The 22204-nt window shown below is 32.5% G+C and overlaps 2 protein-coding genes across 2 annotated transcripts; both read right to left on the bottom strand.

The window, feature by feature from the left end:
• Positions 1–4553: 4553 nt before the first annotated feature.
• On the bottom strand, positions 4554–5752 carry Smp_175700 (hypothetical protein; the record flags this gene model as incomplete). The annotated part of the gene is made up of 3 exons (XM_018791944.1): positions 4554–4609; positions 5215–5293; positions 5693–5752. The coding sequence occupies 3 exons, from the start codon at positions 5750–5752 to the stop codon at positions 4554–4556; spliced, it is 195 nt and encodes a 64-aa protein (XP_018644853.1).
• A 114-nt stretch (positions 5753–5866) lies between these two features.
• Smp_211230 (soluble guanylate cyclase gcy, putative) lies at positions 5867–18082 on the bottom strand (the record flags this gene model as incomplete). The annotated part of the gene is made up of 7 exons (XM_018791942.1): positions 5867–5973; positions 7358–7453; positions 8188–8608; positions 11278–11586; positions 13964–14110; positions 15175–15321; positions 18032–18082. The coding sequence occupies 7 exons, from the start codon at positions 18080–18082 to the stop codon at positions 5867–5869; spliced, it is 1278 nt and encodes a 425-aa protein (XP_018644852.1).
• Between the last annotated feature and the right edge of the window lie 4122 nt (positions 18083–22204).

The following is a 22204-nucleotide window of genomic DNA, read 5'->3' as shown; positions in this document are numbered from 1 at the left end:
AATCCTTTCCAATTGTTTATAGTCGCTATTCATACTTTTCATATCTGCTTCCAATTCCCAACGCAGTGTGTTCTTCGGTCTTCCTCTTTTCCGTCGCCCTTCAGGATTCCAGGTAAGAGCTTGCCTCATGATGCAGTTTGGTGATTTCCTCAATGTATGTCCTATCCACCTGCAACATCTTTTACTAATTTCCTCTTCAGCTGGAAGCTGATTTGTTCTCTTCCAAAGTAGGCTGTTGCTGATGGTATCCGACCAACGGACATTGAATATCTTGCGTAGACAATTGTTTATCGATGCTTGTACATTTTTGATGATGGTTGTAGTAGTTCTTCAAGTTTCATCTTCGTGCAGTAGAACTGTGTTGACGTTCGTATTAAAGATTGTGAGTCTGATATTGGTTGACAGTTTTTTTTGTTTCATATGTTCTTCAATTGTAGGAATGCGGCCCTTACTTTACAAATCCACACCTTTACATCTGCATCAGACCCTCCACGTTCATCGACGATGCTACCAAGGTACGTTAAAGATTCCACTTCTTCGAGAGCATATGTGAGCTGTCCTCCGTACATGACTTTGCAGTGTGGTCAATCGTATGAGTTCCATATGACATTGACGATCTTCTCAGGTACACTGTGGTGTCGAAAATGTTTCCATGAGATTCTCCCATCCACACTGTTGAATGCTTTCTCATAGTCAAGAAAATTGATGTATAATGACGAGTTCCATTCAACTAACTGTTCAACAATGATTGATAGTGTTGCGATTTGGTATATCCGAGACCTGTAATTATGGAACCCGGTCTGTCGATCCCAAACTTGGGTGTCTACTGAATGTTTCATCCGATTCAGCAACACTCGTTTGAAAACAGTTCCTGGTACTAACAGTAGTGCTATGCCTGTATAGTCCCTACGTTTGCTCAGATCCCCTTTCTTTGATGTCTTGGTGAGATATCTTCCTTTTTAGTCTGTCTTTCAGCACTTGTTCTTCCTCCCAAATCTTCCTGAATAGAATGTAGAGCATATTTATAGTTACGTGTATGTCTGACTTCGGTGCTTCAGGTCCTGTTGCCTTCTCACTCCTGATGTGTCCGATGGCCACCCTGATTTCTCCGATAGTTGGTGGAGTGACATCAATAGGAAGGTCTGTGTACTGCTACGATGTCTGGTTGCTTCAATGGGGCTGGTCTACTCAAGAATTCCTCAAATGCTCTGCCCACCTCTCCCTCTCTTCATGAGTCTCAGTGATCAGCTTACCTTCTATGTCCTTGACTGATCTCTCTGATTTACTATATTTCCCTTCCAGTTTCTTCGTCGTTTCATATAGTTATCCTTCTCTTTCAGCTTCTTCCACTGTTGTTGCCAGGTATTCTACATGTTTATGCTTGTCGGTTTTGATGCTTTACTTCACCCTCTTGTTTACTTATGTGTATTCAGCTCGCGCATCACTTTCTTTGTTCTTGTTCGTCTGTTGTTAATTGCTGTCCTCTTATTCTTCCTATCTTGAGTCTTGTCCGGGGTTTCGATAGAGATCCATTCTTTATGATGATGCTTGTTGCGACCCAATAATTCGTAATACGTTGGAGTCAGTACTTCTTTAGTTCCATTTCCAATTGTCCTCCATAGTAATTTTCTCTTCTTCCAGTAGATCTTGTAAGGCTTTGAACCTATTATTGAGAGTTATCTTGAATTCATTGAGTTCGTCAGTATCTGGAAGGAAGACTGTATTGAACCTTTGTAATGACGCTTCTATAGTTGTCCATTGCTTCGTTAGCTTCGGTTTCATTTTGGCAACTACAAGTAGGTGATGATCTGAAGCTATGTCAACTCCTCTCTTGATTCACACATCTCCCATTGACCTTCTGAATTTTCGAGTGATTCAAATATTATCTATCTGGTTCTCTGTGGCGTGATGTGGTGAGACCCATATAGATTTGTGTATGAGTTTGTGAGAGAATATTGTGGTCAAGTCGTTTCCTGAGCATTTCGCTGCGATGGACTGCAGTCTCTCATAAGACTGATGCTTATCGTCGTCGTTGCTATCATTGGTGGGTGCATAACATTTATTGTGATCTCCTCCTTTTTTGTATTGAAGGATGTTTTGATGATTGTGGATCCATGAGATTCCGAACCAATAAGTGTTTTACGTGCCTCTTTGGACAGCATTGGAGAAAATACCTGAGTGTGTGTGACCGGAGTACAGAGGTGTCTCTCCCGTATCTAACCTTTTCTGTCCAGCTTCGGTCAAATGTGTTTTACTGATTCCGAGCACTGTCGAGTTATATCTCCTCATTTCCGTTGCTATTTGATTGGTCCTTCTGGTCTTCCAAATTGCCTGGACACTCAATGTACATGTACTGATCGTTGCTCTTTTTGTTAGAAGTGGTATGGGCCTCGTGACTTCCGAAGAATCTCAGCTTTCACCATGAGATGTCATAATTCTTTTGAATGACGATCTTTCATTTCAGAATGTAGAGTTTAATTGGTTTGATTTGTCTAATCTGGTTAGCGTATTTGAACAAGATTTTTTTCTACGTAATTGGGTTGTGGACCTCATGTTCAACACTCTTCGTTTTCCCGGTCATGTGACCGGCAGTAACTCTAGGAGAGAAACAGGCGGAGTTGAATGAAGTATTACCTAGTGTTAATCCGGTTCTCTATTTTGGGTCGTGAATCCTAGTTCTAATATAGTATGATTGGTTTTATTATCGTATTCACGTGTTACCGTAATAGATGTGAGAGTGAGAGCATTTTTTAAACATCCGTTATATTGGAGTTAAATACATCTGCATCAGTCTAGTGATCCAAACCTATTAATTACACGACTAAGTTATTGCTTCCACTATGACTTTAATATCTACGATAGAGTTATGTGGTTTGTGGTGTCGATTTCTATGTCAAGCCTATATAGCTTATCCGAGTTGGGTTATACTCCTTCTCCATCGCGCGTTATTTCGTCCCGCTCTTTTCTCTTCGCTTTCTTCCCTTTGTTTCTTCAATCGTTTGTCTGGAACAATGATTGTATGAAATATATACATTCGAAATCCATTCTCCTACTCGATCTATTTAATTCCGTTATTCACTAAGGTGATTTAAGTCGATAATTCGATACGAGGTTAGCTGGGATGTATATTTCAATAATAATCATTTACATGATCAACCTGGAGTCAGATATAAGGCCACTAAAGTTTTGAATAAAATTTATTGACTTAAATCTGACACTGTTTCGAGCATAATTTTGAAAATTCAATCTAGTACACCACACATTTAGTGTAACTGTGAAATGAAACCATTTCATTGTAAATTGATAAATTGTTTTACAGTTGATTACTCAGTATGATCATAATGACCATTCATTATGACTTTAAACTAGGTTACCTGTAATAGTGGAGTTGCTTAACTGGATTATATTAGAAATATAAACTCTTAATAACGAGAATCAATCTAAATGTCATGTACATTTGTAGGAAAGTGATCACCCGTAAGATTCGGTAACGTTAATCTGTATTAATTCGGTGTACAATCTATCCATATTCTCACTCTTTCAGTTATACACGATATTCAATCATGGATGTATTTGTTTGAAAACCTGTTGTTATGTTTTAAACGGTGAAATACATCATCATTTACCACTAGTGTTCGTTTCTTTAATTATATCGATTAATATTTCTATTTTCTCAGTTATTTGAAACCTAACTTCAATTATGATACATATTTGATGAATAAATATTATCTTGTCATTATCATTTGAGAGAGATAAAAATTAAAGTGGATTTATTTTATTATTCTGTTAGGAAGAAATGGTGGGTGAACACTGCTGAGAAGTCCGATATTAGAACGAAATGGTCGTCCAATGCTTCCAGGTTTACAATAGTGTTCTGATATTGATCGGTTCATGATCTCGACTTAAGCTTAACAATCTCCACAACCCCATAATGATGAGAAATAGAATAATTATACTTCAACATGTTTTTAACACATCAGAGGATTTTATCATGAACAACTATGTACGTGTAAATGAAACAATTTAGTAACAAACAACATCGAATTCAATCATTATTAAATAGAAATAGGAACTAAAAGTATGTAGCATCTTCCTTTCAGAGATATGTGGATAACATTAATTAAAGGACAGGAAAATGTACTAAGGATTCACTACGTTTAGCAGTGAATTTAAGTTTATCACAAAGAATGATATCGAATTCGCTTGCGTCTGTTTTCAAATGAGACAGAAATTCAATGAAAAAGTAATTATATAGTTATGGTAAGGTCGATTACATAGACTAATACTTTACAACACATAAAAATGTAGCATAGTTCATTTTTTCTAAAATATTGTTCCACTTCTGGCAGCTTCATGAGTCTTCACTCATAGACTTTTGTGAAAATTTGCACAACCAGTTGCCTAAATATTGAAGTGGATTTTCAGGTTGAACAATACCGATTTCTGTTAATCCTAATAATAATGGGTTTACTATTAAATAAAAAAGAACATAGTGAAAACTATTATAAGATTACATTGTTTATTGCGGTCACTAACGGCAAAACAATAGTAATTTATTCAACAGATGAATTTTCGAAAACCTCGTAAAATCTGTTCATATAGCATTGATCTGATTAAAATTGAAGAATGATCGACGTTTGAGTCAACAGCTTGAAAGACAGTGTGGTTTATAAAGGTATTCACTTCGGAGGCTTTAGCAAATAATCATTTCAAGATCGAAATATATGCTTAATCGCAATTCGGCCATTCCCACATTTCACTGACGCCCTATTTACGTAAGACCATGAAATAACAATTCCACTTGGACATTTCTTCTTCTTCTTCATATTTATGAGTTATATTCGCCACAGATTTACCTCGTTTTGGTCACCTTCGAAAGCCAAAGAGTACTAAACATCTGTTTCATTTTAGTACTCACCAATAACTTTGCTTGTGGTCGAACTAAAGACCTTATGGTTATATTGATTAGGTTATAAGTCGGACCTTTGGATCATCATCAAGTGATATATATATATATATATTATTGACTCCAATGAATTCATGATCATTGATTATCACTAGTGACCAGTCTCGCTCCCTTTAAGTTTGAACTTCACTGACAATAACTTCTTACTATAACATCAGTAACTCAGCTTGAATTAAATCGTTTGGAAATACGATATAGTGTTAATGAAATATTTTCATCTTTGCCATGTGGGGAATTAACTTTCTCACCTCTTTTATTACCTTGCTGTATCTCAATATCCTTTGGACTGTTAAGTAATTTCAGTCGGATACTTGAATTTTTCGATGACTTTGTTAATGGAGTAACACTTATATATTGTACTACACTGTGTTATGGAAATATGATAAAGATTGTACGGTTCTAGAAAATGGCAATACTGTAAACAAAAATTTCCACATCATAATGATTTTATTTTTCCAAATGATAGAGACTAGTTATTTGATGAGGCACTGTGATCTAAATATTCTATCTAAATATGATCTTTTCTAAACTAAAGTATATCTAGATTTTAAAAAATCTAGCCAGTCTATAAATTCGAATGCATTTAGATTTGAAGAATTCATAAAATACAACGTTTATGCACATTTTAAGATAAACCGGAATAACAAATTCTGGAATATCATCATAATACCAACATGAAACTCTCAACTAACCACATTTCAAACTAAAAATGACCATTTCAGTTACCTCGTTGATATTTGAAACAAGAAATTCAGTAATTTTGTCTTTAAGATGTAACTTTTCCATAAATTTATAGTTCAAAGATCCTCAAACATTAAGTGTACTTAAGGGTCAGTTGTTCGAGGCGATTCGGAGATCGTTTATTTAACTAAGCCTTTACTAACTTATTTAATACACAATCTAATTTTCATATGTTTGAAAGATAAACTTTCTGGTCTGTTTGCCTCTGCTTTCATCTACTAGTCTACGTTTTTCTTCCTCCAACTTAAGTGACCCTAATCGTCCAACTTAACCACATGAAAGTTGTTTACAATATCAGGTCAAAAATATCATAGATTATTTGTTCCCCACTCTTTGACAAAGCAGAAGCTTTAGGTATTCATGGATTGAAGCCTGAAAAACGAATATTTATCTTAACTATGATGCGTACTTCGTCACATAATGGTTAATATTATTTTCATTTCACCTACTTAGTCACAGATAGATATACCTATTGCTATAATGTATATGAAGCGCTAAACATCTAAATCCAGGAGACTAAAATAATTTGTTTATTCGTTTCACTCTCGTGAATTTTCATTTAAGAATATAAAACATAAAGATATTTCTCATGGCGAGACTAATTTATGGACGAACCAATCGGATTTAATACAGCAGATCTTGGATTTTGGCACGAGATTCATTCACTCATTTGGCTAAGTACCATTTTGGCATTATAGCTGATGTCAGTTCGTGATGAAAACACTAAATCTAATTCCTAACCCCAACGTTCAACTGTAGGTTCTAATTTTAATTTTTCACACTAATATAAAACCCTCATTTGACCCTAGAGAGTTGGTGGACATCCCAAGGTCATTTTAGAGTTGCTAAAACGTCGTCCATAAATTATAGTCTCACCTTTCTCATTTCTAATATTCATACACTAATCTCTCTCTCTCTCTTTAGTTATTTGCATTTAAATCACTTAATAATGTATTGAAATATTGTTGTGTGTTAAAAAATAAAAGCCAAACTTTAGTGGTCCGTTATTTTGACTTCAATTCGATCGGATGATATTGTCGAGGGTCTCAGCACCTTTGTGGCCTTATATCTGACTCCAGGCTGATCGTGTAATTGAAATATACATCCTAGATACCCTCGTATCTAATTATCGACTTAAATCGCGTTTGTGAATAACGGAATTAAATAAGTCAAATACGAGAATGGATTTTGAATGTGTATATTTCATACAATCATTGTTCCAGACAAACGATTGAAGAAACGAAGAGAAGAAAGCGAAGAGGAAAGAGCGGAGCAAAATGACGCGCGGAGGAGTGTGTGAACCAACTCAATTTAACCAAGCGTTAATCGATATTTGTAACCGAATAAAAATAAGTTACTGACATGTGATAAGTAAGATAAGAAATGTACACAGATATGCTCATATAAAACCAGTCAAGCGACTAATTAACAAAGTCAAAATGTGGCTCAGGAAGAATGAATAGATTTGACTGTCGGAAGGTGGGATAAGTTATGTGAGCTGGCATAGCAACCAACACCACAAAACGTTATATACAGTAACTCTATGAAGTTTTAACTTTTTTGTTATTAAGAATTTCCAAAAATATTTCAGATCAATACAAATGTTTATAATTTAGTTGATTAGAATAAGATAAAAATAGTTTCTCTTACCAATATTTTGAAATATTACCGATTTAGAAGATTTAAAAGATCGCATTAAATCTACTTGTTCATCTTCATTCATTAGTTTGTTTTTACATTTCAAATCTAAAAATTTAAATAAAGTCAGGAATTTAGTTGATTATTAGAAACAATATTAAATAAACGGTATAAGCATTTTAATGGAGTTTTATTCTCTGAGTTTGATGGTTTGGTCGTGGAGCTTTCATCGTTTATCTAAACGACATCATCAGCACAAACTGCAGGTAGAAAGCTCCATGACCAAACCATCCAGCACATTGAACAAAACTCCATTAAAATCACCAACCTGAGCTACAAATCTTCTCCACCATCTCACAGTATAAAAATTTTATTTGAGATCATATTTAACCTAAAAAGCAATTAATCTAATCTAGTTTTAACGATTTATGAATATCGAATTGTTTTGTCAGTTTTTTTTTCATAGTTAATAGTAAATCTGATCTCACTGTGTTATTTAACATTATTGAATGAACAGCTAATTGATAGCTAAAAATTCTCTAATTTAACAAATGATGAAATGGTCATGAGTTTCTTGAATGTCGCAGATATGATGCGGACCGTGCTGAGTGTTTCAAGAGTAAAATCATATTAATTTATCCAATTATGATGGTTTTCGACTAGATCAGTAAACACGGTATAGACCATTAAGACTAGTTCCCGGAAAGTAAGACGTTTACTTACTTTCAGCTCTATCTTTCGACAAAATAAGTCTTTCGAAAAGTCTTTATTCATATAAAAAGTTCACCAAAACAAAAAAAGACGTGAAAAATAAACGATACAATAACCAAATGACAAATTACTGTTTTGTTCTATTGATTTAGATTTTGGTAAATTTTCTTTAGATTGCACATAATCCATTTCTTTAGACTGTAATTGACGTTCATTCTGATTATTGTTGAAACAAAGTTGAGCGGCGACATTATTTTGAATAAGTATAGTGTCATGTGTCTTGAAATTTATTTCTTCAGTTTTGTCAATATTTCGGATTTCTTTAACTTCTGTTTCATCTTCAGAAAGCGTAGTCGAACTCGATTCATTTCCATTCTGATAACCACAAACTTCTGAATCAGAATAGTTTAGTTCATTTATTTGTCTGCAATGATTTTCAATATCTTCTTTTAATAATTTTCGGAAGTTTAACTCTTCTCCAGTTGTTGTATCAGTCATGGTAAAGTTTTCTTTACGGCCTTTAACGAAATAAGTAGTCATTTTTCCTTTACCCTGTGTAATAATATTATAAAAAAAACTCATTAAAGATTTCATTGAACGTTGACATTGTTGAATGAAGACTGATATATATATCTCTAAAAAGATAAATAGAAATACTACTTGAAAAATAATCTTAATTCATCCTACTTATGTTTAACGGATTGTGCTAGTGAATTGCGTTCAAGTAAATGAATCGTTTATATCAAAGATATCAAGAATGAAGATTGGTACACAATAATATAAATTCATTTTACTACTTTAGGTTCTTGTTATATCCCGAAGGGAATTATGAATGGTAACTTTTGAGAACTATTTATGGGCCAATATGATACGTATATTTCTTATTGTATAATTGTTAAGTGACTTAACTATTCATATTCATGTTCCTTTCATTATGAGCTTTACTTTGACCCATAGACTATTACTGCATGATTTACCATTCTTGAGTTATTCCCAGTCTATTAATTACGGTTCCCCACATTCACAGCCACTTTGGGCTGAATCTTGTACAAATGTTATTTTCTATTTTATGGTTCGATGTGGTCAGTTTGTTTGGTATATAAACCGAGTATGTTTGAGAATAATGATTCATATTGCATAGGCTGTTATTGGTGTTCTGGACTTAACTGGCTGGGCTAGGCAGGAAGCAGGACCGCTAAGTACTCTAGACTGCTCATACGGGTTTTATGTGTCACTGGTCCGATCGATAATTCACTGTATTCTAATTGGCGGTCTTATCACGACGTTATACATTAATAGGGCATCCACTCGGCCAAAAGATATAACAATTGGCGTTTTCAAGTTATAATAGTTCTCATTAGCTGATTACAACCTATAATATTGTAAAATCAACGTTATTACAGATATTGGCATACTTATAAATACTAGGGTGATTTGGGATGATTATTGGTATCATGATGTAGCGAAGATTCCAATAGAGCTAATAAATTCATAAAAACTTTGTTTATAATATTAATAGCTGTTAGTGATTTTTAGGTTTATGTTTGTGTTATATGATTCCATCTTGAGACACACTTTCAAGTATACATTTATCTTAAATAATGAAATACATAAAGGGAACTTATTTTATGCTGTTTAATACTCAGCGTGTACTTAGTTTTACTTGTTTAATTGTGTAGTGTGTATTATAAACAAAAAGTTAATAAATTGCTTTTATGGTTTTATTGGCTGGTAACAATCATCAAGGAAATGTAGATCAATGTTTTTTTATTAGCAACACTGACTAGTTCAATACAATAGTGCAGAAGTAGGTTCATTAACTAAAACGTTGATTCATGATGATATTTACTGTTATTGCAGATTTACCTCAATAATAACTACCAACAAGAATGATTCCTAGTTAAGTGGTATTTCACTAGACCAACTCTTAATAGTCAAATATAGATGTATCTAGTTCAGAACTATTAGAATAACAATCGAGTTTTCTTTCATTTTATTTACATTATAGCAGAGGTGATGATACAAGAATGTTTTGTAGGGTAAACTAAATATGAAAATATTAATTGAATGATTTCAATCCAGTAAGTGGTTGTTTTCATTAACTAAAACTACAATAAAGCCTCTTTCTAAATCATGTGGAATTATAGTAATAATTAATTTTCCAAAATTTATTATTTCATTTAAAACTTAATAAAGTATTTATCTAAACATTTTTCTATATACTCACCTTAATTGTTTGTTCACCTCGGTATTCCAGAATATAAGGATATTTAAAAAGGTTCTTCGCTAAGTCCGAACTAATATGAACTGTATCTGGCTAATAAATAAATAAACAAATAAATAAGTGAGGAGAGCTAGTTACTAAAGTGACTTCTTTAAATACAAGATTTTCATGAAAATAGTATTTTATAAAGTCCCTATGATTATATTTTGTAGTTGAAATCATGAGTTAATTGAAGCTAGATCACCATGGAAAACTTGGAAGCACTGGACGGCGGTTTCGTCTTATTGTGGGACTCCTTAGCAGTGTGCATAAACGGTGCCGCCTCGCAAGATCCAAACCCAGAATCTATCAGTCTCGCGCACGAGCGCTCTGTGATTACCGAATTTTAACTATTTAAAACAAAAGAATTTTAAAGGTAAAACTCCCTTTATCTCTTACTAGGCAGTAATAATACGTAAAGGTAATATGGAATCAATTTCATTTATCGACTTTTATAAGATAACTAACATTTCGTATGAATTCACTTGATCACGGTTTTATCTTTAATTTACAGCTATCATTATAACTAGTCTAATTATTTCAATATTAATTAATAAACGTTCGATCTTCTATTGATTTAGTCATTCAAATGACTACGTTTTTTTACACAATCTTCAGCTATTCTTATCATTATGTGATTGCCACGATTGCTGGGTTTCATTGAAATCATGAACCAATCTTAGTTAACCACCACTGAAAACCTAGAAGCATTAGACGGCCGATTTGTCCTAGTATGGAGCTCGTCAGAAGCGTACAAACCACGTCTAAGGTTCGTTGATTTTTTGTAATTGCTACTAATTCTACCTTTTTGTGCATTATAATCATAAAGACTACGGGAACACTGATTGGGCTTGATTACATCATAAGTTTCTCTTCTACATATTTCATCCTTCTCTAAATTGGACTTTTATGGTAAATTTTCTATGTTAAATATGGTTTAAAAAAAATTCTTACTTACGAGTCCAGTACTCATCATTCTATTTGCAGTATTTACTGTATCACCAAACAAACAATATCTTGGTGATTTAAATCCAACAATTCCAGCAACAATTGGACCAGTATGACAACCAATGTATAATTGTAGTGGTATATTTTGTTCATCTTGAGTTCCTGTTGAATTATCCAATAAAGCTTCACTAGGCCAAAATAGATGTCGTTTTGTAACTTTCAGAATATCTAGTGCCATTTCAATTATATGAGCTGAATGGAAAGATGATGGACTTGGAGCACCAGATACTAGCATATAACTATCATTGATTGTTTCAATCTTTTTATGTAATAAAAAATGGAATCAGATTCAGTTTATGAAATATGAAAAATACTACTAGGATTTATCATGGGCATATGAAAATCTTTCCGTAATGTGGATTATAAAAATTTGAAATTGCTAAATATATCTCTTATAATCAGAAAGGGGTTTTGTGGAGATTTTAGTAATTTTATATAGTTGAGATCATGAGTCGATTGAAGCTATTGTTACCCTTCGTGATTTAACGAAATTCGGAAGTTAAGATATAACTTTTCACTGTCGATAAAAGGCCGATACTGGTGGTTTTTGACACATCCGTTTTCTTTAAATTTACATTCAGTTAAGTGAATAAACTCTTTCATTGTATTATTTACCTGGATTTGTCCATCACAAACAAATAGAATAATGATAAATCAGAGTTATTTATTCGGATTTTTTTCGAAAGTTTTAATAAAAACTACATCAACTTTAACTAACGTTCTTATGAACACCCTTCGGAAAAAATCATGGTTTCATACACTAAAATACGAAATACATTTTAGGAAAAAAATTTAAACATTTCAAAACTGTTTCTTCATAACTGGACAATTATTTGAGAACAACACAAAATAATAGTAACTGTACTGACACTACTCATCACCATTCAACAAATATTCAGTTCTGAGACTTCAGGGTTCGACCTTCAGTCAATTGATCATGTGTTTTAACCCCGCTCCATGTACTTTTGTTCATGTATTCAATTTATGTTACTAGTTTTTCGCTGTTTTTATTAATGGTATGCAATATCTGGCAGGACTAAGTAGAATCTAATAACAAAAATCTAATCTTATCATTCTAATGAAAATAAATATTTCCAAGTAATTAATTTCAGAGAATTTCAACATCTACATTCTTGTAACGATCGGATCGACTAAACTTAATGTAACCATTTTCAAATAAGTTCTGAAACAACGAATTGGTCCATTTACGGTCTCTTCGGACTATTAAACATGAATACAAGCATACTTTTTAAATCTAAAATTGCAAGTAATATGATCTTATTCATTATTATGTAAAAATAAGGGAGTGGTAAGATTTGTCTGAACTCCAGAAGCTTATACCGGTTCTATTTTAAAATGTCAGATTTTTGTTAGTCGTCGTGATTCTATCCCTTGTTTAGTTATTTTTAAAAAAACGATCCACATAAAAAAATAATGAAAATGACTGAATTTCCAACGGAAATAACTTTCTGTTATTTTTTGCAAGTAACAAAGCAATAAGTTATTTGAAACGAGTTGAAAGTTGTTCCTTTTCCATCAACTTCTGGAACAGTTCAAATCTCAGTCATGAATCAAGTTTATATTTTCTAAATTTCGACATGAAGTTCAAAGATCATATAAATAATTATTGTTTAACGGTTCGTTTTACTTTTTACACGAATGGAACGTTAATTTACCTTAGACGAATATCTACACTATATTCTCTCCCAGTGTCTACTCTACAAGACTTCAACACAACTCAGATCAAGAACATGTGATTAGCCTGACTAGAACGTAAATATCTTTCCACACCAAGGCCGACACAGTCGAATAACAAATGAACAATCAATCAATAATAATAAATGATAAGGATAGGGGAATATATAACTCATTTGACACCTGTCTGACTAAACAGACAATCAATGATTATCATTCTCGCCCACACATCAATTATATTCTAAGATAGTGGTCAGCAATTGGAGCCAATATGAGCATTTCGTCATAGGGACTAGTCAACTAGATTTATTCATATGCCAACGTCAATGCTCATAATAAGACTTGAATCCATTGTTTGTTTTTTCAAAAAAAATTAAAGTGTTTTACACAGATAAAATTTTGTTTTTACCCAATCGAGCTTGCTTCCAAAAATTAGACGACAATTTAAAGAACCACCTTTATTTAAATATTTTATCTTACACTAAACAATGAACAAATTTACATAAATAAAATAAAGAAATTAAAAATGTAGTTAAAATTATGAGTCAATTGAAGCTAGATCACCATCGAAAACTTGGAAGCACTGAATGGTCGTTTCGTCCTATTGTGGGAATCCTCAGTAATGCGCATCCACGATCCCACCTCGCGAGATTCGAACCCAGAACCTATCAGTCTCGCGCGCGAGCACTTAACCGATAGAACACTAAGCCGGCATCCAACGGTGTTAATGTCTAACTTTGAATCTTTCGAGGCAGGATCATGGACGCGCACTGCTGAAGAGTCCCACAACAGGACGAAATGGCCGTTCAGAGCTTCAGGTTTTCCATGGTGGTCTAGCTTCAAATGACTCATAATTTTAACTATATAAAATTATCATAATCTCCACAAGCCCCACTTCTGATAAATTTAAAATGATCAATATTTATTCATTATAAATTTACCTTATAAACATTATGCGATTCAGTCATTGAATCATAAAGTGTATACATTTGATTTAATATATCAACAATTTTATGTGGACACATTCGACTAGAATAATTAGAAAAATTGACCACTTTAGTAAAACATATTGTCACTGAATCATATGCCTGAAAAATTTCAATAAAATAAAAAAAATTATTATTTCAATTTATAAACTATTGAATATTTAAAAGAGAAACTATTCAAATCTGGGTAATTCAAAGAAGTTGAATAAAAATCTAATCAGATTGTGGTGTGTACTACTGATGTTGACAGATATAAGTAGTATGTATCATTAATCGAAAGTGAAATGTTTGGCGGTAGAATGTTAAGAAAATTGAAGAGACGGGAACGAGAACAGAGAGTGATTGGGGTGAAAGCGAAGTAAAAATCAAGTGTGAAATGATTGATTAATATTATGTAAATGAAGTATTTACTGTATGGTTCTCAGATTTTACTATGAGATTCTGTAATTTGGTTGTCCCCTCCTGTGTTCTCGTTCACTACAAGATTTTTTTATGACATTAAAATGGTGTTTATCCATAAGACATTCGTTGTTGATATAAAAAAACTAAATTTCTTGTTTGGTTCATAAAATCATCAAAAGTGAATGTATATGGATTTGTAAATACTGGACAATTTGAAACATTTGTCTACAGAAAAGAACTTCATCGTTTTTATCCGAAAGTAACAAAATAAGAACACAGATTATGAGTATGACGAACTGGAGCTATCAGGCGGTCATGAACTTGATTTATTACTATTACTCATAACTGCTAACGCTATATTCTAGTCTGAAGTCCAATTTTTAAGTCAAATCAAATTTCTAACTCCACCGAGCGTCACTTCATTTCTTTTTAATTCGCTTTCTCTATTTCGTTTCCCTGATTATCTGTCTGGACCAATGTGTGTATGAAATATACGTATTCAAAACTCATTCTCATATTTGGCTTATTTAATTCTGTTATTCTCTGACATGGATTGAGTCTATGAAAATATACGGAGGTTCGTGACATGTATATTTCGATAACAATTACCATACGATTTAACTGGAGTCAGAAATAGGGCCACTAAAAGACAAAATAAACATAAGTAGTTATACATTTACTTCTGAATAAGTTAGCAGACAGTTAGACATTGTTTTATCTATGATGAAAAATTTTAAAATAAGAAGTGCAGAACAAAATTTCACCTTCATTGTTTCAGAAGCGTGTTTTCCTTGACTTATTTGTTGTGCAACTTCTTTAGGTAAACATTGTTCCAGCAGTTGATAAGTTTTCTTTCGTTGTTCGTCGAGTTTTCTGGCTATTTTTGATAACTGTTTACTTTTTCTTTTTTGCTATGAATACAAAACAGAATTGTAGAGAATCTAAGTAATAATTTAATAAACTCATTCTGGCTATGAGCTACAAGAAACCTGATGTCAAGAACCTAGTGAGTCTGAATTGAAGTTACAAAACGCTAGAAGACACTCCTTCCAAAAAAATTTTCCAAAGTCTTCACACTAAACGACTAATTCGTAGTCAAGTTACCGATCGGATTATTTAGAAAGGTGAATAAATCTAAAAAAATTCTGTCGATCTAAAACAAACCTGTTGTCGGAACCATTGTTGAAAGAGATCACTTGTAGCTGTACAACAATTAACGAAGTAGAACGTTATCTTCAGTTGTATACATAATATTGGAACCGTCATAACTTACAATTTGAATGAAACGCGGTTAAAACTGGTTTCTTATAGACAAACCATCTTAAACTTTCAAATCGCCAGAATTAATTTCAGTCTTACTTTCTTTAGGTATTCAAACAACATCACTTCTACTTTGGTCGACACTAATTATATTTCTTAGCATTAGTGTTGTGGTCATAAGTTTCTTAATAAGTTAAAATGTGTCCGAGAAATTAATTTGAATAATAATAACTGTTTAGCTGCTCATTAAACTTGCACTTTTCGTACATCAAAACGAATAACCACCTAGCTCTTGACTGTTTCCCTCAAAAGTTTACGGATCAAAAGCTGGTCGCCCTGTTTATTCTTTTGTAACTTGGTTTTATAACATCTTAGGTACGCAAATGTAATCTTAAATTTGATTAAACATGAACAATTATCTAGCATTTTAAAAATCCATTTAGTTAATAGTTTTTATTAGTTAAAGAGAAAAGTTTAGGATCTTACTTGTTCATATGGAGCGGGGTATATTGACCGCACAAAGCAATCACTTGTTAAACGCATCTCAGAACACTACCCGGCATGACTTTTAAAAGGAGAAAGAAAAACAGTTTCCAGTTCAGTACAAGAGCATCTAATCAACTCTGGACACATCGGTCCGAAGGAGTCTTCTTAAATAATCTACACAATCAAAGGAACTGGATCGAAGGGAGGTCGAATCAAAAACTTATGCACTGCTGAGGCATTGGCGATCTAACAATTCAAGCCCGAACTTTGCGTGCAAAAGCGATACGCCCAACCTCTCATCCTTCCTTGGCCCTAATTCCCTTCTTTAGTATGTTTTGGTGTCCTATTTTAAATTAGTGTTTTGTAGCTTTAAACCATAATCAGTTATTATCCCTTTACAATTTTTCATGACTATTATTCAGTTATTATTATGGCCTTTATGTCTTTCATTTTTCTTCATATCTGTCAGGTGGACAATTATCTTTCATAATTCAGACCCATAAATTATTTCCAGTCTTATATTTTTCTCTTACCCCTTGATTATTGCTTAACCTTACCTGATAATAAGAGTCTTGAATCAATTTATGATGCAATCTTTTCTATCCATCTATAGACATATGGTTTCGAGAATTCTTTATTCATTATTATCAATATGGTGATCTATTGAGATTGTAGCACCTTCACATTTGAATTCACGAGTCTATTTAAGCTTAACCACAATTGTAAACCTGATTGACTGTCTCGTCCCAGTATGGGACTGCCCAACAGTGCACATCAACGATACCACATGCGGGACTCGAAACCAGGATCTTCCGTCTCGTGTGTGAACGCTTAACCTTTAGACAACTGAGCTGGCATCCAACAGTGTTAGTGTCTAAATTCAATCGATCCATGATCTTTCGCAACCCTTCATCTATTTTCTGAAGTAGATAACTGTCTCTACGTGACATGGATTGGACTTCAGTGGTCACAGCTTCTCACTAGAACTCCAAGAAATCCATCTTGAAGCTAGTCACTAGTGAGAATCTGTGATCAATGGAGTCTAATCCGTGTCAACTGTAAAACAGTTGTCAACCTATATTTATTAGTTGAAAACATTTGTTTAATGTTTAAAATTAAAGCCCATGTAACTGCAAAACAGCTCATTGTCTTAGTATTCTTTAACTTGATCCTTATGTAATTTCATTTTACCAAAACTTAGTAGAATAACTTCCATCCATCTATCAAGCGTTATTCTTTAGATTTTACATAGATACTTTGATTATTTTCCTTTAATGTAAAGTATTGAATAAATGTTATCCATGATATAAAAAAACAATCAAATTATCTTTATCACGAAACATTTCCCTATAATAATAATGATAATTATTATTATTATTATAATTAAACGTGGATAGTGGTTAGTAGTGTAATTCAGGTCACACGTTTCGTCCTATTTGGGACTCGTCAGCTGGATGTACCTGCATCTCAGAGTTGATTTTCACTCCGGAACTCTAATCCAGTACCGTTCACTTCAAACGCCATCGCGTTATCCACTCAGCTACTGAGTCCTGATAGCCACTTGCTTGCGCAATGGGGTGAAGTTTAAATTCACTTAGTACGATACTGGGCCCAAGTCCCAGAGTGAACATCAACTCTGAGATACAAGTACATCCAGCTGACGAGTCCCAAATAGGATGAGACACCCATCCTGAATTCCACTGCTAGCCACTATCCATCTTTGCTTATAGTGCTTGTGAATTAAGGCAATATCGAAGCAATACGCACAGTATGCACGTATGCCAATAAGACATTGACCAGTTGCAGTCCTAAACATCAATGTGAAGATTCAAACAAACAACACTAAGTGGATTTAATAATAACAATAAAACTCACTTTTTCTAACAATACTAAAAGATTTTTAGATACTATATCACCTATAATCATTTTTTCAACTTTGATATCATATAAATTAATATCATGTAAATTTAATCCAAAATCAATAAAAGATTTAGTTTCTGAAAAACTAAAAAATATAAAAAAATAATTTAAAAGTTTAATTATTTTCACTAATTAATAATTTAATTATTTAAAAAAATAATAAATAAAATAATTACAATTTTAATAAGGATTTTTAATGAATAACTAATTATATTGATCCGATAAAATTTTCGAAAATTAGTATTTTTTAAAGATTTTATAAGTTTTTTCAAATCATACTATTAGGAAATATTTAAGAAAAAAACATAACAATCAAATCATTCAACTTACATTTTACTAAAATAACATTTCTATTAAACTCAGTTATGTTGCTTTGTGGTGTGGGTTACTTACATCTACATAAGTAGTATATGATGATGGTCGGGCATTGAATGTATTTTAATAGTAGATATATAAGGAAAGAACGGGAACGAAAAGAAATTGGTTTGAAAATGCATGTAAAATAATCATCATAATCGAAGACTATAGACTGATATTTGCAGAAGGAATGGTCAAGATTGAGACAATTGATTGATAGTTTGTAAATTAACTGTTTACTGTATGGTTGTCAGATTTTAGTAAGATAGTTAGTAATTTTATGCTCAAATACATTCGATTGTCCCCACTCGTGTTCTCATTCACTACAGCCTAAGTACGATAATTGCAGTTTTAACTGTTCATATTATGTTCAAGATTACGGCTGCGAAACATGACCATTAATAGTAGATGATACTTGTAAGTTACTAGTATTTGACCACAGATGCCTTAGAAATATTGCCCCCATCTCCTGGGATCACCGGGTAATAGTGAGGTTGTAAACCTTCATCGACTGAAATGGTTAGTCCACGTGTTACGTATGCCTGAACACCGATTACCACGACGCGCAATGCTGACTAGGATTGGGGATGATTGAAAGAAAGTTAGGGGTGGCCAAACCAAAACGTGTCATCAGTGCTTGAAGTCACTAACTTCCAGTCTGAGCCATGTTGGCAGATGCAGACTACTTGGTTGGGGTCCGCGTGACTATCGTAACCAAAGGTTGGAGACTCAGTGTGACATGGCTCAGAATCGATCACAATGACGTAGGTGTATACACTTTTTATCTTCTCTTAAACCGTGAGATCAAAATTGCTTCATATCTTTCTTTCTTCCTATACTATATCCTTATATACAACCTTTCTTTTATACATTACCACCACTAAATTAATTACTTCTATGAATTCGGAATTCATCTTGTTATGATAACGAGGTATGGCAACTTGGACCGATACATATATGTGCCTGGTCCTACGTTGTAGCTGACTGACTGACTGAATTAAGATCAAATAAAAAATATATGTGGATTAGTAGTTATTATCATAAATCTGAGGCTACTGATTCTACATTCTGTTTATGATTGGTAATAGGTATATATTCAAAGAAAATTTGAAATGAATAAATAATTAATTCGCTTCATAATATCTGAGTCTACATTGAAAACACATTGAATAATAGTCACAAAGCGTACCAACGGATAAAAGAAGATGAAACCTTTTTTATATGTTATAAATAATATTACATAGAAATTATATTAAAATTGAACAATTCACTTACTTTGGTTTACCAATAAAAAGTAACATTGACCATTCTTTTACATAAATCATTTGACCTTTAAGATATAATATTGATTTATGACTTTCATCTATAAGAAAGAAGAAAAATAAAATCCATCTTGATATTAATTAATTTTGAAATAGTTATAATGATTTCAATCATTAGTACTAAAGAATAAATTGAAATTAATTATATAATTTATACGAATATTCGTCAAGATTAGAACGAATAGCTTGACAATAATTGGGCGCCGAGTATAAAGAAGTCATTATATGTGAAAAATTATATTTAAAATAGTCTCAGCGATTGAAATTTAAATAATTTCAACGTTTCGTCCAGCTAACTTGTCTGGAATTCTTCAGGGTAATAAGTATTTAAATTTCAATCGTTGAGACTATTTCAAATATAATTTTCACATATAATTAATTATATAATTTGTTTCAAGAGATAACTTAGCTTTGATTATCTTTAAAATACTGTATGTTTAACGTATGTATTGTCCCATAACTAAATGTACTGCATAGATAGTGATCGAAAGTAATGTTTATTTTCATATGGTTTTTCATTGATTAGATTCAAGAGTATGGCATAGAATTTATTCTCTTCAATATGAAAATCGTAGTCGTTGTTAATTAGTATATTGATAATAACAATAATGAAAGTTTAATTCAGCACGAACAATTTTTTGAAGATAGTTGGTGAACGGTTGCTCAAACATTGTGGATTGGTTGAAGTTAGACATTAACACCGTTGGATGTCGGCCGGCTCAGTGGTCTATCGGTTAAGTAGTCTGGCGCGAGACTGGTAGGTCTTGGGTTCGAATCTCGCGAGTGCGGGATCGTGGATGCGCACTGCTGAGAAGTCCCGTAATAGGACGAAACGGCCGTTCATTGCTTCCAGGTTTTCTATAGCGGACTAGCTTCAATTGACTCATGATTTCAACTATGAAAATTTTTTTATAGTCAAGAATGAAAATTTATTAATCACTATGGTATTTGTATCTGAGATTTCAAGTATTTATTATTGCAATAACTCACGATCACATACCATTACAATTAATCGTCATTTAGTTTAAACAAATCAAAAATAGGAAAGTGGATTTCAACAATTTCACGGTTAAAAAGTACACTTTTGATTAACTAGATTATATATATTTATATCCCTCTCATTATAAGCTCTATTTAGACCTATTGATTATTATCATAAGATTTACTTTCCTTAACATATTCTCAATTTATTAATTACAGTCTCTCACAATCATAATCACTTTTAAATTGGTTTTGTACAAATGTTATTTTCTATTTTATGATATAATGTGGTCTGGTTGACTTGTACATATAAACTAAGTGTACCTGAAATAAATGATTCATATAGTGGAAATTGATATTGGCATTCTGGACTCAACAGGCAGGGCTAGGCAGGAAAGGGACCAATGATGACTCTAGGCTGCTCATACCGGTCAATACGTGATTGTTGTTGCACAGTGTTAAGATTGTATAATTCGTATTCTGATTGTGTAATAAATCATGTGATAAATTAACCAGGCAATATTCACAACAAGATCTTTGAAGACAACTCTTAGAATCAAACAAATCGTGCCAGAATATGTCTTATGCGTTTTTTTTCTTATTCTAGTTACTAATGTTTATTTATCTTCCGTTCATAATAACCTTCTTATTACCAAATGTCTGAAGTTCATTGCTTGTAGTGAATACTGGGTAAGAATTCAGTAGTCAGTATTTTTTTTATCTTCTAGCATTTCAAAAAGTTTGCTATTTAGTACGAAGATTTATTATCATTTCATATAATAGATACTATAATTATCTCTTATCCAGTAAAATATTGCATCACATAGTCTATCAACGTAAGAGACTATTATTATTATTATTACTATTAGTAGTAGTAGTAGTAGTATTACTACTACCACCAGAAATCTCTATATGTTTCCTAATAAAAATTAATGTATTTTGATCAGAATAAATTATTTAAACTGATTTTACATATTAGAAATCTTATAAAAGGCTGTTTATTTACAAAATTACACAAAAATTAAAACATAAATAATAATGATGTTGCCTGGTGAATTTTAGTCGAAAACCAATATATATAACAAGTTATCAAAATAAAAATATTTATTATCACCCACTAATTTTTCTTTCATCCATCTTTAGCCCAATTTTAAACGTGGAAGAGGAAAACATCATAATCTGTTGTGTTTTTTAAAAAAAAAATAAAGAAAATGTTAAGAAGATAAATCCGGAAAAAATTACATTTTAGTGGGATATATTTTTGAAAATATTTCATGAGATAAAACATTCAAACGAAATCAGACTGTTTTGAACGTTGTTGCTTCTCAAGTGAAGAATTCAGTGTATTATTTTACTAAATCCTATCTTCAGGAATTGAAGCACACATCGTTACAATGTTGTTTGTATCTAAAATAAATCTGCGATATTATACTATCATTTATTTACAACAATTTATCACTTTATAGCA

The sequence above is a fragment of the Schistosoma mansoni genome, assembly GCF_000237925.1.
Source record: "Schistosoma mansoni, WGS project CABG00000000 data, chromosome 1 unplaced supercontig 0010, strain Puerto Rico, whole genome shotgun sequence".
Classification (NCBI taxonomy): Eukaryota; Metazoa; Platyhelminthes; class Trematoda; order Strigeidida; family Schistosomatidae; genus Schistosoma; species Schistosoma mansoni.
Note: the sequence above shows the minus strand (reverse complement) of the source record. Positions and strands in the feature narration are given on the sequence as shown.